General features: G+C 43.3%; 1 protein-coding gene across 1 annotated transcript in view; it reads left to right on the top strand.

The window, feature by feature from the left end:
• The first annotated feature begins 2,298 nt into the window (after window positions 1-2,298).
• ARFGAP3 (ARF GTPase activating protein 3) overlaps window positions 2,299-16,167 on the top strand; it is a 31,802-nt gene continuing 17,933 nt past the window's right edge. Inside the window, exons 1-7 of the mRNA XM_074825556.1 lie at window positions 2,299-2,430; window positions 7,473-7,591; window positions 8,687-8,759; window positions 10,736-10,867; window positions 12,819-12,902; window positions 15,118-15,205; window positions 15,609-15,665. Of these exons, the coding sequence (XP_074681657.1) occupies window positions 2,362-2,430; window positions 7,473-7,591; window positions 8,687-8,759; window positions 10,736-10,867; window positions 12,819-12,902; window positions 15,118-15,205; window positions 15,609-15,665 (622 nt within the window). The 5' untranslated portion in view covers window positions 2,299-2,361. The remainder of the gene's footprint in view (window positions 2,431-7,472; window positions 7,592-8,686; window positions 8,760-10,735; window positions 10,868-12,818; window positions 12,903-15,117; window positions 15,206-15,608; window positions 15,666-16,167) is intronic.

The raw sequence follows: 16,167 nt of genomic DNA, 5'->3' as shown, positions 1-16,167 counted from the left end.
CTACTTGAGGTAGAAACAATTTAAAAGTGAAAAGGGATAATAAGGAATGTAGTCCTTATTGGAAAAAGGAAAGGAAAGAAAGAGTCAAAGAAATCCAGATCACTGCCCTCGTGCAGTCAGATGGGGCTGAGCGAGCACCTCTGGAGAGGAGCGTGCTGTAGGGAGCCCCTCTGACCGCACAACATCATCCTCCTGAAATGTTGTAATGGGAGGTCTCTCGGTGGACATTACTGATCTCAACTGATTTAAAAAATTTTAATCAAAGGGGCTGTGTTTCCCTCATACCATCTTTCCTGCTTTCTTCTTGTTACTTTGGGAGAATCCAGGGGTAATTTCTCTGGACTCTAACCTGGGTGGATGGATCCTTTCCACCTGATCTCAGTGTCTCATCCAAACATCTCATGGCAGATTTTATTGCTACCCTATGTATAGTCCTACCTATTTGAATTTTGTTTCATATAAATTGCCTTCTTGACTCTGGCCTGGTAAATTTGCTTGGCTTGCTAACTCATTTTCCTTTGTCCTTGTATTGTGGTATCTATCAAATCAGTATGCAAAGAGTATTTTCTGTCATACTAAAAAACTAGCTGTAAACAGAAGAGAAACAGGAAAGTTCGTTGCTGCCTTACAGATTTTTCATGTACTAGTAGCACATTTGGCATTACAAAAGAGATCATATAAATTGCGAAAAATGGTAATGAAATATACCTTGGAAATGTTATAAAGAATCCAGGTCTTACCACGGTAAAACAGAAGCAAAAATATAAGCAGAGGGGAAAAAAAAAAAGTTAACTTGAATGACCATTGCAATTTCTGAAAAATTATGCATAGAAAAGCAAGATGTGATTGGAACAAACAATATGTACCAGAAAGAGAACAGCATAATTAAACCATGTATGTATATAAGTATTCAATTGCTAGTATTTTCAATGAGATGACTTTAATAACATACAGTGCTGATGAAGATTAAAAGCAGAACCTGTTGAGCAAGACCTCCGTTGATCAGAGGGACATGAGGTCCCTACTCTGTGAGTGACGTGCCCTGGCAGCTCTCGCCCCAGGAACCCAGGCGGCCACCGGTCTCATCACCATGAACAACCTCCCCACGGACCAGTAAGAACTGGGGCTTGTCAGCCTCCCCGGGAGACGGTGAGCCCCTGGTATTCGAGGCATTGACGGTGATGCAGGGTTGAGGGGCCGAAGCTTGATTTTCATGCAGAGCCATGAGCTTTGCAGGACTATTTTGGACCTTAGATAACTCAGTCTGTGGCCCTGTTTTTAACAAGAAGGTTAGAACAGGCAATCCCCAGAGGTACCTTCCAAACTGGACTTTTTCTGAAAGCAAATGATAGGATTATAGAAAATTTGGTTTACCTGTATGCAGAACACCCAGAGTTAACTACTGCAGAGTCAGGGACAAAGGGCCTTGTGAGCCTCGATGGTCTGTGATGAGGAGGAGCGCTGAGGAGCCGAGCTCTGCGGAGACACCAAGCTGTCCCTGCACTTGGGCCACCCCTCGCACTGAGCAGCTTGAGTTCAGTGCTGGCCATGAGGGGGCCATGAGGGAGCCCTGCGGCACCCTGGCCCGTGATTCCAGCTGCAGGCCTCTTAGCCGGGGGCCTGCCCCTCAGCGGAGCTTCGCGCCCCGAGCCGCACTCCTCTGGGGGGGGAGCATAGGGGGCGCACCGTGGCGGAGGGGCTCTGCCCGCAGCCGCCCTCAGGGCCGTGCCTCAGGCGCTCCAGGGTTTTGAGGTGGGGGTGCCCCTAAGTTGCGCAGTTCCCGATTATGCGTCTATGATTCAGTTTCCTGCTCTGAGAGGCTTTATGATTCTGGATTTGTGACTTGAACGTGCCGCTTCCGAAAGCAAGTAAAACCTGTCGTCTTTTTGTCCTGCTGCTTTGGCACCGGCTCGCCCGTCGCCGGGGAGAGGGAACGGTGGCGTGAAGGAAAACTTCCACAGAGCGCCGGGGCCCCAGGCCCGGCCCAGGCCTGGCCACGCGCCTACACCGCCCTGAGGGAACGTGGCCTCGTTCTTGCTGCTCCGGTACCGCCGTCCCTCCGCGGGTTTTGTCCCCTCACAGCGGAGCGCGCCCCCCCCCCCGCGGCTGCACCGGGGTTCGGTCCGTCTGCCCGTGTGCCCGGTGGCGGCTGGCGGGCGCTGAGGCGGCGGGGTCGCTGGTCTCCATGGCAACGCCCGGGCGGGGGAGCGCCGCCCCTTCGCGCCACGCCGGCGGCCGCAAGGCCCCGCCCCTCCGGGCGCGCGCGCGCCGCGTGGCCGCTTCCCGGGGCGGAGCGTCCCGGCGGCGCGAGCGGGCGGCGGCGGCGGCTTCTCCGTGCGGGCCCCCCACAGCCCCGCCGCCATGGGCGAGCCCGGCCGGCAGGACATTGCCGCCATCTTCAAGCGGCTCCGCTCCGTCCCCACCAACAAGGTGAGGGCGCGGGGCCGGGGTGGGGGCGGCGGCGGCTGCTGCCCTCCGCCGGTGTGACACGTCGCACTGCCGGCGGGCCGGGAGGGTGGGGCAGGGAGGGAGAGGGAGGGCCCGCCGCGCCCCGCCCCGTCGGGTCCCCGTCGGGTCCCCGTCGGGTCCCCGTCGCCCCGGCCCGGGGGGGTCCGCTGGGCGCTGAGGGCGAAGCCCCCGGTCGGGGAGTGCAGCCCCTCCCGGGGCCGGGCGGGTCGGCTCGGCCGGGGGGAAGAGCGAGTTCCGAGCCGGGGACTGCGGGAGGCGGTTGTGGGGGGGTTCGGGTTTTTAATCAAAGAAGCCAACCCCGCTGTGGCACGGGCGCTGCTGTGGCGATAAAAGTTTGATGTTTCCTCATCCCGTTGGACTCGGCCGGTGGCGACTTTAATTTTTCAGCGTTGCAAAGCGCTGTTGGTGTTTGAAGTCCGTTACGTAGGAAGGTGTGCGGGGGGCGGCTGTGAGCTGGGACGGGGTAGGAGGGTGTGCGGAGGGCAGATGTGAGCTGGGACGGGGTAGGAGGGTGTGCGGGGGGCAGATGTGATCTGGGACGGTGTAGGAGGGTGTGCGGAGGGCAGATGTGAGCTGGGACGGTGTAGGAGGGTGTGCGGGGGGCAGATGTGAGCTGGGACGGTGTAGGAGGGTGTGCGGGGGGCAGATGTGAGCTGGGACGGTGTAGGAGGGTGTGCGGGGGGCAGATGTGATCTGGGACGGTGTAGGAGGGTGTGCGGGGGGCAGATGTGAGCTGGGACAGGGTAGGAGGGTGTGCGGGGGGCAGATGTGAGCTGGGACGGTGTAGGAGGGTGTGCGGGGGGCGGCTGTGAGCTGGGACTGGGTAGGAAGGTGTGCGGGGGGCAGATGTGAGCTGGGACGGTGCCTCAGGCTGCCAGGGGTCATGGCAGAACCGTTGGGTGGCAGAACCGCTGTCCACAGCGATGTGCTCCTGTAGCCCTTCCTTTGCCATCTGCCCCGTTGTATCGGCGTTGTGGTGTACGCTGTGGACATACCTGAAAAGTAACACCCTAGGAAACTTTGGATTAGCGTTATGAAGAAGCAGCTTGGTTGTGTTTTCTGGGAACACGAATCTGGAGGTCTGTCTTTGGTCCAAAACTGACTTTCACACTCTGAACACAAATCATGAAGACTGTACAGGCAATGGACACATTTGGTTTCTCAGAAAGCAGAGCTCAAAGATGAACATCCACCAGTTAGTTTCTAACATAAATACTCCTAAAACTTGCCTTTGCCAGGGGGGTGAAAAGTTCATCGAGGACAGGTCCTAGTCCCAACAGGAGGAGTCAGAAGAACTCTTACAAGCTCCTGAAATTCGCTGGCGCTAAGAGATGGAGTAGCCCTGTAATACTGTTGTGCTGCTTGTTCTGTGTTGGGATCACAGGAGAGCCCAAAGGTGCTGCCCGAGGCTGGCCGGGGGGAAAGCCCGAGGATGGAGTGCCGCAAACAGTTCCCTGTACCGAACCCGTTATTGCTGTGCTTGGCTTAACGAGGTGGATGCGGTACCTGAGGTCACTCAGATACATCTGTCCGTCCTTGCAGTCACGTCGGGTGCCACACAGACACTCAGTGCCAGTGTTGACAAAGCAATACTGGCACAGTGGGTGCTGCCATTCGCAGCAGGTCGGTTTGGAAGAAGTAGCTCAGGCGCAGAAAACTGACTAACGCTGCCGTGACGCCTGGTCGTGTTGACCTGTAAAGACAGAGGCAGGAGAGTGGGAAACATCAACAGCTTTGATCCCACAACTCGCCCGTGGCTGTGCATCTGACCAGTCTCCTTCAGTAAAAGCTGTTGCTGACACCAGTTTATCTTCTCATGTTTGATTACATCTCATTTTCTTCCCTTTCTCTTCTGTTCTTATGCTGTCTGCCCCTTTTATTTGTAGGGCTTTTCTGCTTGGAAAGAAAGACATGGGAAAGTGCAAATGTGGGAAAGGTTTAGTATTAAAAGCTTAGTAATGTACTTTGTGTTGTTTATGTGTACAGTTTGGGAGGAGCTGGTATCTCTTCTGTGCAGCATTTGGGCTTCCTGATTGCCTGCTATAAGCAGGCGTGTATATTCATGCTGTGCTAGGTGCTCTGCAGTAGTTCTTAGTGCACATGAGTTTAGGAAAATAATTCTAATTTACATAAATCTGCAGTTTAACTTGTGGATTATAGGCTGCTTAAACTGATATTTGAATAACTGCCTTGAAATTTACATCTCTCTAGTTTGATCTGGGTTTCCTTTACTTTGTATGGCAGGAGAAATAGCTTTTTTTGAGTTCCTGGTGTGCCTTTGGGTACTACATAATACAGAGCTGCCTGACGGCACTTAACAAACATGCTACAGCTGTTAAATAGGATGTATTTTGTGCCTATAAAAATGTTCATAGTCCTTAAGCTACCTGGTATTGCCGAGTGTTTGTAAAGCTCACCTGTTTTGAAGACTGCACCCTGAGGCTGTGCTGTATAGTCTCTTTTAAGCTGGCAGAGATACATTTCTCTGAAACTGTCCATTTTTCACTCTCTTCTCTCTGGTTCTTTCTTCTCTTGTGTTGATGATTGTATTCGTGTCTGCTTGGACACCAAGATCAAGGATCTGACCTGGCTGAAAACTCAGTATGCGTGTGGTGGTGGTGGTGGTTTACCAGTTGCTCAGTTTTGTTCTTAGTGTGTATTGCGGGGGTGTTGGGGCGGGGGGTTGCCCCAGAGCAGTGTATAGTATATCACGTCTCAAGTCATTTTAAGACCACGACACTTCCAAAACGGACAGTCCTGTCTTCTCCCCGTGGCAAACACTCCTGTGCCCTCCCTCCTGTCGGCTCACGTGGCTGTGATGTGAGTTGGACCTACCTTTGCTCCGAGTCACAGCGGTGCTGGCTTCAGTAGGGTCAACACGGGTGATTATTACTGCTGATGCAAGAGGAGAAGGAAAGCGTGTCTGGAGGCAGTGGCTGGTAGCTAAGAGAGTAGCTACTTGGATTTAGCTCACCTTTGACCCAGTGTGAAACCGCCTCCTGAGTTTTAGGCCAGGTTAGTGTTGGTGCAGCCTTGCGGGCGGGGAGTGGCAGGCACAGGGAGGTGCGGGGGTACCCTGTGGCAGTAGCCCTCCTGCCACCCTGACCTCGGGGACAAGCTGCCTGAACCTGCTCCCCTCTTCTGAAGTGCCAAAACTAACATTTCTGCAGGCTATGTATTACTACGTTTCCATATCCAGTAACAATATGTATTATATATCTATTTATTAACATCTTGTGCAAGGTGGATGTTGTACGATTTAGTGACTGCTTACTGTGGATTGTACTCCAGTCTTTGTGTTTGCTCAGCTACAAACATCTTCGTTAGGTCTTTCGCTATTTTTTTCAAAGTGACTGTTACTGAGTCTAGGCTGTCCTGAAATGCTTTAACGCAAAATAACCCAAAAAAATATGTGTGTTTTAAAGGTGATAGCTTATTTAAGCATATCATTCAAACTGATTTCTGCAATGATTTTGATATCTTGGTTGTACCTAATTCAGTACAGAAAATACACTTTACCTGTTTCTGAAATGGAAATGGTTTCATAGGGTGGCTCTGAAATTGTCCGGGTTCTTTTTTTCCAAGTCTAGTTACAATTTATGTGGTGGGAAGCACTTTGAAAATTGAGAAAACTAACCAAAATGAGTCTTAAGTGTTAATGAAACATGCTTCTATTTCTGTTGCAGAGCATGATGGAAATGGCAGTTCTTACATTGCTTTCACAAGAAAATTAGATGTTCCTACTTGAATCACAGTCCTAAAAGCTACAGGTTCTATGCATCTGAATAATTCTCACAGGTGTCTGGTAAACATCTGATAGAGAGTCCTGCATGAGTGAAGATGCTGAGCTGTACTGCTTTGTGGCAGCTAGCTTCCAAGGTGATGCAACTGACTGTTAAGATGTTGAAATTAAGAAGTGTTTATAATTGTAGCGGGGAATGCTACAGCTGGAGAGTGGCGGTAGATGCCACTGACTGTACCTATGGATGGATGCTTTTGCAGCCTTTATAGGTACCACTGAAAAAGCATCAATCAGATAATGAAGTGCTTTCATACAGGAATAGACGTGTGCACATGGCATTAGCTAGGAATAGCTGTTTCTGTTTAAATTTGTGTTCTTCCTTGCATTTGAAAATTGATTTGTATCAGATAATTTTTTTTTTGTTTTGCTTTCCTTGGCCAAAGTAGTACAAAATTCAGAATAACTGGAACAGAGCTTAGAAGTTGTGGTGTGCAGACCTGCAAAGTGTATGAGATGTAGCTGCAGATACCTCTTGTAGTTTTGGGTGAATGTTAAGAGTCCAGTGTGGTGGCAGAGGATAAGAAATTCTTGGGTTTGTCTATGCAGTAGTTGTGGGCATATTTGCTTTGTAACCAGTCTACGTTACGGACAGTTAAAAGGTCGATACAGGAATACCTGTGGTGTCTGGCAGAGAGCGCTGGGCTGGGCAGTACACGGCGTGGACGCTTCCTTCACACAGCTGGATTTCAGAGGCTGCTCTAAGGGTCAAGGGTTCCATGTAAGAAAGTAGATAATGATGTCATTAGTGCTGCTGGTAACTGCAGTCGCAGGTACGTTCTGAGAAGAGAGTAGACTCAGTGGTACGTCACGAGGAGAGCCTGCCCTTGGGAAAATACTTGTTAAACTCTTTTGTATTTCAGTAGTGCTGGAAGAACTGCGTTACACGTGTGTTTGAACTAGATGGATGGGGGTTCTCTGAGCAGTTCCTCGGCCTGTGGTCCCCGTGTACCCTGGTGCTAGTCGGAAACCGGGAGGGCATGTCGTCCTGTCTGGTTAGGGCAGAGACACACAGGTGTGGGCAGATTGCATAACTCCTCTTTATATTTCTAAAATTAGGATAATATGAAGCTGTCATGTCAACGGACGCTGTAAGGATGAGTTAATTAAGTTTGATCACTGCAAGGGTGTTAGCATGACCTGTCATACAACTATAAGACCTGGGTATACTCAAGTCCTGTTACTGATCTCTATTTTCTTTAAGGTATGTTTTGACTGCGGAGCGAAGAACCCGAGCTGGGCAAGCATCACGTACGGCGTTTTTCTCTGTATTGATTGTTCAGGGACCCATCGATCACTTGGTGTTCATTTGAGTTTCATTCGGTAAGTAGTTTGTATATTTTTATAGTAAAAATTGCATCTTTTAATGTTTCTCTTTGTTTGTTCAGATACCTGCTCAGAGAGGAAAACCCGTTCTTCTCTCAACTACTGACTCAGACCTTTTTAATGTTTGTATTGGCTTTGATGTATCTGATAGCTGCCTGGGAATTAGGTAGAGTTCAGCAGGATTTGTACCCCGCACCCATTCCCATTGCCTGCTGCTTGTGTCAGTAGTGCACATCTGTTGGCAGGTCTGTTTCTGCACTGAAGGTGATAAAAATGAAGAACAGAGAAAGCACGTTGAAGTGTTTTATCATTCCTCCAAATCAAGACTGTGGCAAATACTAGTTTATTATCTTCAACAGTGTTACAGTGTACAAAGATAATCTGACCCCCAGCAAGCCCATTCAGAGAGCTAAGTACCATTTTGGCAGCTTTTAGCTCAGTCCGTTGGTGCAGTAAATCTGCACCCCGGCTGTCGCTCGGGTGAGTACCCTGACTGATGGCCTGGGGGCCTTTTTGGCCTAATAAATAATTACATCTTTGAAACGTAACGTTCTGCTTGAAGTGAGTGACAGCAATGCATCCCAGAATGGATTGCACATAAAACCAGCCATTTTCAATCAACCAAAGTTCTTCCTCTGCTGCCCTTTCACCATACACAAGAGCGTTACAAGAGGCCTCTCAAGAATCCATTCCTAACAATCACAGTGTTAGTTCACCTCATACTCACTGAGCCCCACGTTTTTGTTGTGATACGACATTCCAATTGTCATTTTGTCCGTTACATGTGATGGTCACCTGCTGTTAACAGAGTTCAGATGTGATTCCTGAAAACATATCTTATTGGTGCTTTCTAAAAGGGAGGCCAGAGGGTGCATTTTTTCCAAGCTTTTATAGTTTGAAAAACTGTGGCAGTTCTACATGGCTTTATTATTTGTTTTGCACATTGTGTATTGTCACAGATTATTTTTTTTCTACAGATGCATGTTTTTCACTTTACAAATAAAAAAGGGGGGGTGAGAAACAGCTTTTTAAAAAAAGGGTAGATTTTAAATGGCTTTGGAGATAACATTAAAAATGTTTTATTTTGTTTAGATCTACAGAACTGGATTCCAATTGGTCTTGGTTTCAGCTGAGATGCATGCAAGTTGGAGGAAATGCAAATGCTGTATGTACTCCTGAGTATTGCTTTGCACGTTGAAGCCTGTTGGGCTTGGAAGCTATCAGCTGTCCTTACTGGCTTGCATCTTGGGGATATTTTTATTTTACCAGTCCATTTCTCTTTTTTTTTTTTTCTCTTGTTTTTAAAAATTCCTTTGAACACTGATTTCATCCTTCATACTTCTTGCAACTTTTCCATCTCGTTATAATCTGCAAATGTTTTCTTTTTTCTTAGTCATTAATAAATATCACTGAAAAGGCCAGATCAGATTCCTTGTCAATATGCGTCTAATTTAACAGGGAAACATTGACAGCTGCTGAAAAATGGCTTTCCAACAGCTTGTAAACCTAGCTTATGGGCATCTTCCTGTGTCTGTGTTTCCTTACATGGTTTATGAAAACATGTCAAAAATCACGTCACTGTCCAGAGCCACACTGAAGTAAGATCTGACTTAGACCTGAGGTGCAGCTGAAGTAGAGATAAGACATGCTGCACTGTCAGAGGGGAAACAGCAGTGGTTTGGTTTGGGACACTTCATACTGGCTGTTACTTTCCACTTCATTTCTTATGTACTTACAAATAACTTTGTTACACAGTGTTTTTGTAAATTGAAGTTATGTTGACTGATGTATTATTCTCAATCTCCTTTTTAAAAGAGGATGTTTTCCCTTATCAACTCTTTCAGAATCTTGTTTTCCCATGTTTTTTCAAAGATTGACCACCAATAACTGAGAGTGCTTCCCTAAGTTGACCCACCCAGTGTGTGAACATGCCATTTCCCTAAGCAATTTCTACTTTTTTTCTAATTCCCTGCATGCTTTCCCCTTATCTTTCTTCATTTGTGCTTTGTACTTAAATGTTGTCAAGAAACTTCACCCAAATTTGCTTTCCATAGGCTTTTTCTTAACAATCTACTCTCCTTAAGTCTAACGCTTTAATATTCAGCTGGTTTTTCTTTTTTTTTTTTCCCTATTTCCATACAAAAAAAGATGGGGTTTGGTTTACCAAAAAAAGCTTGAATATCAAGTTCAAAGGTGTACATATTTAAATGCAAAAATGCAGAATCTTTCCAGCATCTGTGATGTTTACGACTGTTTCTGTTGTAATCACAGTAGTTGATTGCTGTTACCTCTCTCCTGCACGGTTGTTGCTTAATTTTTGTATGAAGTCTGGTACTTGTACACTAGATTTATGTTTTGCAATTGCAGCATGTGAGGTCATAACCTTATGCTATCTAGACTCGCTGATCCTATCAGAAACGTGTTTATTATGTTGCACCGTGACAGTCTGACATGTTCTTCCGTGCAAGAATGTGTGATACCATTTGCTAGTCAATTCTAGGTACAGAGAAAATTATTTTTTTAGATCTCCCAAACAACTTGTGGAAGTCTGATATAAATGTATTGATTTGCTTTTGTTCAGATCCTAAATCGGAATAAAATTTTTCATTTATATATTTATATTTTTATATAAATACACAAGCATATAAATATGGGTGCATATATATGTGCATACACACACTTTTGAAGGGAGACCATTTTTATACAGTCATTTTGCTGTCTATGCTATTGAACATACATTGTTCTCTCTAGCATATTAGAGATGATGTCAAGCGGTGCCTTTTAGAATATCAAGAATGTCCTCTGAAGCACAGGTATTGGCAATCAATTTTACCTCTTCCTTTCTACACTTAATTTCAGAACTAGGATTCTTTGCATAGGACAGCAAGTTTGCAATTTGTATATGCTTTTAAAACATCCCACTAAGATATTTGTTTTTTCTGTTGTTTTATTTGTATGTAAAGAGGTTGCCAGAATGGAGTTTTCTTTTTATTTTGGAGGTCTACATAGGCTTCATTATTTAAAAGATTAGATTTAGGTAGAGGAGCAGAGTATTTTGCTGCATTGCAATATATTTTTATGTTAAAAGGCATTAGTTTTTAAACCTGTTCCTCGTAGTGTTTTCTGTGTTCTGCTTCGCAGTCTGCTTTTTTCCATCAACATGGATGCACAACAAATGATACCAATGCGAAGTACAACAGTCGTGGTGCTCAGCTTTACAAGGAGAAGATTAAATCTCTTGCAACACAGGCAACGAGGAAGCACGGTACTGATGTGAGTAGTGTGTGTCCCGTGTCGTTAAGATTTCTGAAAAATTTTATCTTCATTCTCCCTAGAGTCATTTGAAGTTTCTAGTTAGTAATGCAAAAGGTTATCTGTCTTCAGGAGGTGCTGATACACACTGCAGTGAATAGGCAAGCTGGGGAGTGAACTATTTGTAGCTTACCTTTTTTGTTTGAAAATTGAGATAGAGCTCAACTGGGGATTTCAGGATCATTTCTGGCTCGTTCAAAACATTAATTTTAACACTTGCAGTAACTTACAGGAGTTCTGGGCAGAAACTTTGGGTGTTTTTTCTAAATGGCAACTTCTTTGTTTGCAGGTCTGCCCTAAAATTATATTAGTTGTATTGCATAACAAAAATGTCAGCACTTCTCCATGAACTATACAGTGGTTTTATTTTTGCTTATCTGGAACTGAATTATTGAGAAGTACAGCATGTAAAAGCATAAAAGTGCTAATAGATTTAACTACAACATATTTGTGATTTAAGTGGTATTTGATTTGAATGGGTAAATGTGTGGTTTTGCTTCTTTTCCCTACAAAAATAATATTTGAAAAATTAGCAGGTTATATATGTCCTGAACTTGCATTAAAAATGCTGAAACAGTTCATGCATGCTGTCAAAACGTTGTTAAATGTTTTAACATTGTTAAGTAAGTTTGACAACAGTTCTCTTCTTCATACACAGAAAGCATGTTTTGATTGTTTAATTCAGCTTGTGAAGTCTGTGGCTGATTCATTTGGAGTTGATCAGATGAGTGGGAATTAAAAGCAAGAAAGCTTGTTGGGTTTTTTTCTAATATATACATCAAATAGCATGACATTTAATGGATTATAATAGTTCTTTATCATAAGTGTTATAGACAATATAGTTCACATCACTAACTTCAGAGAGTATTTTTGACTTACTGAACAGCTTTAGATGTAAAGCATGTTCAAGTAAATTTAAGTTGACAAGTTCCCCAAATGACACTTTGAAGAACTGTTATTATCTTGCTTCAATTACAGATTCCCTCCAATTGTTTGATATTTATGTATTTCTTATCTAAAAATTATAGTAAATATATTTTTAAATTATGTACTACAAGCTTAAGTGATTTATGTGCTATCTAAATTGCTGAAGTAAATTATTCAGATAATTAGATTTAGTACCAACCATCCCCTCCCCTGTCACATTTTTTAAAGTTTCTTCTCTGTCGGTTAAGTTAGAGTCAGTTGTTGAATGGTGAGATAAGCTCATCTGTGCATTCAGTAACCTTTTTCACAGAGGTCATTATTTTTGGTCATGTATCTCCTGCACGTGGTAGGAAGAGCCATGAGAAGTTATTTGCCTGTGAGTAACCTTGGCGTGCAGATCACGGGTGATGGTCATGTCCTGCACGATGCTAAGAATGATCAGTGGCACTGTGGGCCCTCCAGCCCGCCCTGAGGTCAGGCATCGTGCAAACCCTGCGTGAACTGTAGCAGAGGTTTGGGGACTCTGGGGCGAGGTGGGAAAATTCACCAGAGTACCAGACTACACTGATGCGGTTCTAAAGTCTGCTTCCAGGGACTGCTAGGGTCATGTTTTCAGGTTTTTTTGCTTTGGGCAAAATAAGAATATTAGGGAGAAAATACCATATATGAGAATATGAAAAAACTTACTTATTATAAAGCTCTAGCAATACTAAATGTTGACAGTATTACTGCAGCAGAGCTTATACTGAGCATTTGGTTGGGAAGAAAATGGTAAATGTGAAGGAACAGGTCAGAGAGATATGAAATTAAAAAAAAGGAATGGCATATGTTGAAGCTCGAATAAATTTGTAAGGAAAAACTATGTACCAGGAAACAAAAATCAATACATTTTTAACCTGAAAAAAAAGTAGTGTTAAGATTAGTGCATTTGAAAAAAATATATTGATGCAATTGTCCTGTAAAATTCTCACTCTTTTAATTCTAGCTGTGGACAGATGGATGTGGAATGCCACCTGTGTCACCTCAAAACAAAGAGGAAGACTTTTTTGCATCCCATGTTTCTCCCAAGGTATAGATTACCTGTATTTAATTCTTGTTAACTTCCTAAACACTTAGGTTAGCTGTGTGTTCTGTGATGAAGATTAAACCCTGAAAGAAAACCTTACAGAGAAAGGGTAAATCAGTGAGTTAACATTTATCTGCTTTTCCTTCTGTGGGTCTCAGAATTATTCCTGCATGTGAACCACTTTCTGAGGTGGTAATTTAGCATGACCCAAACAGTAGCTAAATGTGGAACGAAACTATCTTTTTGTAGGCATACATTCCACTTGAACTCATGATTCCTTGCTTGGGAGTGCTCTGATTTAAATATACTATGTGATAACTTTGGTTTTTAATCAGTAAAGTTTAACAGTTCTTAAAACATTTGCTAAGCAGAATCTTTTTTTTCTCCCTCCAAAATATTTGCATCCTCTTTGGCAATGTTAAAGTAACTTTCCAAAGGCTGTTGCTACTGTTGGTTTTTGTTTCTTTGATCCTACCTCCTTAAGGTGATAGATGCGGTGTTTATTTCACAGATTAATGTTTCAGAGACTCTCGAGTCTGGTATTTGAAAAATATCAGTGAAAACAACTTCAGCAATGGTGATCTTCAACTTAGAGCAATTAAGTTATTACTACACCTAGTATTCCTAAATATTGCAACAATATTAAGTGTTCTAGTGTAACTGCTTTCCAGTACAGTTGCAGTCTGTGAACACCTAAAACACAAGTATGACCATGAGGCATATTTTGGGATAGAGAAGAATTCGGAGAGCTTGGATATATCAGATTAGCCTTTGTTGTGAAAGCTCTCTACCAGTTCATATGCACGTTAATTACCCTGGCATGGTGCTGTGATTGTGCATGGGCATTAGCAGCAAATAATAAAAACCTGTGCAGGTTGCTCATATCTGCACCTGGGTGAAGAACATAGTGAAAATGACACAACTTTTTACTGACTTTCTAGTGTATATGGGATGCTTAAGGTTGAAAAAGGTTTTTTTTTTTCCTTTTGGTTATTTAGTTGTGACATTTCAAAATGTATTTTTTTTGTTGTATTTGTGAGTTGTCAAAAATGATGCATTTTAAAGGGAAATTCAGCCTTTTTGCTATTTATTTGTTTCATTTTAGGAACTTCTACTTCAGCCAGCATTTAAATGTCTTATAAAAATAAATTTCAGCATCTTTGAGACACTGAAAGAGTATTTGCATTTTACAGACTGGGAAGATTGCTCTATTACTCAGAAATGTTCATTGCAAAGACCAAAAAAAAAACCCAGTTACTGTGAATTCTAGTCTATTATCTTTACCAGAAGATCATCTGTCCTGATAGTAGAAAAATAAATGGAGTATTTCTGTTTGCAAAAGGCAGCTCGGAAGAATGTTTGCAGTTGAGGGGGAAAAGCATAAACTGACACAAGCTAGAGAGAAAGATGTTGAAGCAGAAAAGCGTTGCAGATATTTTTGTGGTTGAGGACAAGAAGTAGAAACTTGATACAAACCATCTTAAGAGAATGTGTGGGTAGGATAAAGTAAATTTTCACAGCAAACTTTCCAGGTAGCTGCAAAGGCAGGGGTAGAGACAAGCAGTCTGTGTACCTCAGGGCAAGAGATTATTGGGGTATGGAGGTTTTGAGAGAGTTTTGAGGTTGAGGTTTTGGGGAAGAATAAGCATGAACTGGCAGTGGCACAGCACTGGTGGGAAAGATAATACTGAGCAGATATTGTTGTTACCAGGTCATAAGCCTGCATGTTGAGGAGGGTGTGTCTGAGGGAGGTGGGAGGACTCATCAGGAAGGCTTGGGAGGACTGCTCGCAATCAAAAATTGTGTTAGAGAATGGGAAGTGCAAGAGCTTAGTGTGGGGAGAAGGCTTGGTGATTATATGTAAAGAAATGATCCAGATTTCCTGTACCGTATTACTGTTTTGAGTAAAGACAATTAATAGCCAGCATACAATAAATACATCTAAATGCATATGATTGTTTTGGATGGTAAACATACTGAAATTCCTGAGAGGGTGCTCAGGAGGGGTTTGAAACCAGCTCGCTTTTAATAAGGGTAGGCGTTTCTTGTAACTTTAGTGACTGCCCTTCTGAGAACAGATTTTAAACCTAGAAGCTGTATTCATAAGAATCCAGTATTAACTAATCATTGATGCTGAGGCAGTCTTTGAGCTCAGTGCTCATATTTATTTGCTCTATCCTATTTTGTGTGCATTTCTGATTTTGAATTTTTTTTCAAGGCAAAGAATACAGAGCGGGTGCTATCGGAGTCAGAGCCAGATTCTCTACAGCAGAAAACTTCAGAAAATATTGCAGAATGCTATGAAGGTGTGACTGATTCTTTGTTAACAATAAGCTGCATTTTTCTGGTAGTCTCTTTGTTCAGTCTCTTTTTACCCTACTTTAATAGTTAAATAACCTAACCTTGCTATTAATGCAAGAATTTTGGGAGAGGAAGGACTTTTTAGAAGGGTTATGTTAGAATGTATGAGACTGCATGTTCCTTTAATAATGTTTAATAGAAATCTAAATTAAAATTTGATGCAAAAAACTTGGATGAATCTTTGGGTGCCTGCAGCTCTTTTAGTGACTAGTAAAGCTGTGATAGAAATAACACACTATGCTATATGTATCAAACAGTGCCCTGAGTACAGTGAGTTGTGATTTGGTATTTTAAGCACTTTTAAAGAGCCTTCTGATATTCTTACTCTTGTTACTCATTATGTTTTAGGACCAGAACATGGACCAAGTGTTGATTGCCTTAGCAGATCACCGAAAGCTGCGTTAGGTAATGAGTGTAAGCAGAATAATATAGTAGCCACTGTAGTGTACTTAAATACTCATTTGTACAGAGAATGTAGGACTGGGAAGAGATGTGGAATTCTTACTTTGATATCAGTGTGTGTGAGTTAGTTGAAACATCTGAATTTGTATTACAACTTCTTCTGTTAAACAGTGTACTACTACTAAGAAGTTAATTTTAGTCAGTGTTCTTCTGGTTTTACCTATCTTCTCTTAGCTGACCTGATGAATTTAAAGGCTGCAGGTATCACACCTAATAAAGGTGACTGTTAATGTTTTACACCTGTAGGTTGCTTTAAGTTCTGCATTTAAAGTGCACAGGTGGAATAGAGCATTGTGTTGTGACTAACGGCCTGTTATTTTTGTTAAGCAAACACATCTTGTACTAATAGGTCAGTCTTTCTATCTAGACGTAGTTTTTGCTCCCTTTTCAGAAAACTGAGCATAAAAATTCAGACTGGAAAAATCTTGTATTTGTAATACAATAT

The sequence above is a fragment of the Strix aluco genome, chromosome 5, assembly GCF_031877795.1.
Source record: "Strix aluco isolate bStrAlu1 chromosome 5, bStrAlu1.hap1, whole genome shotgun sequence".
NCBI classification, from domain to species: domain Eukaryota; kingdom Metazoa; phylum Chordata; class Aves; order Strigiformes; family Strigidae; genus Strix; species Strix aluco.
Note: the sequence above shows the minus strand (reverse complement) of the source record. Positions and strands in the feature narration are given on the sequence as shown.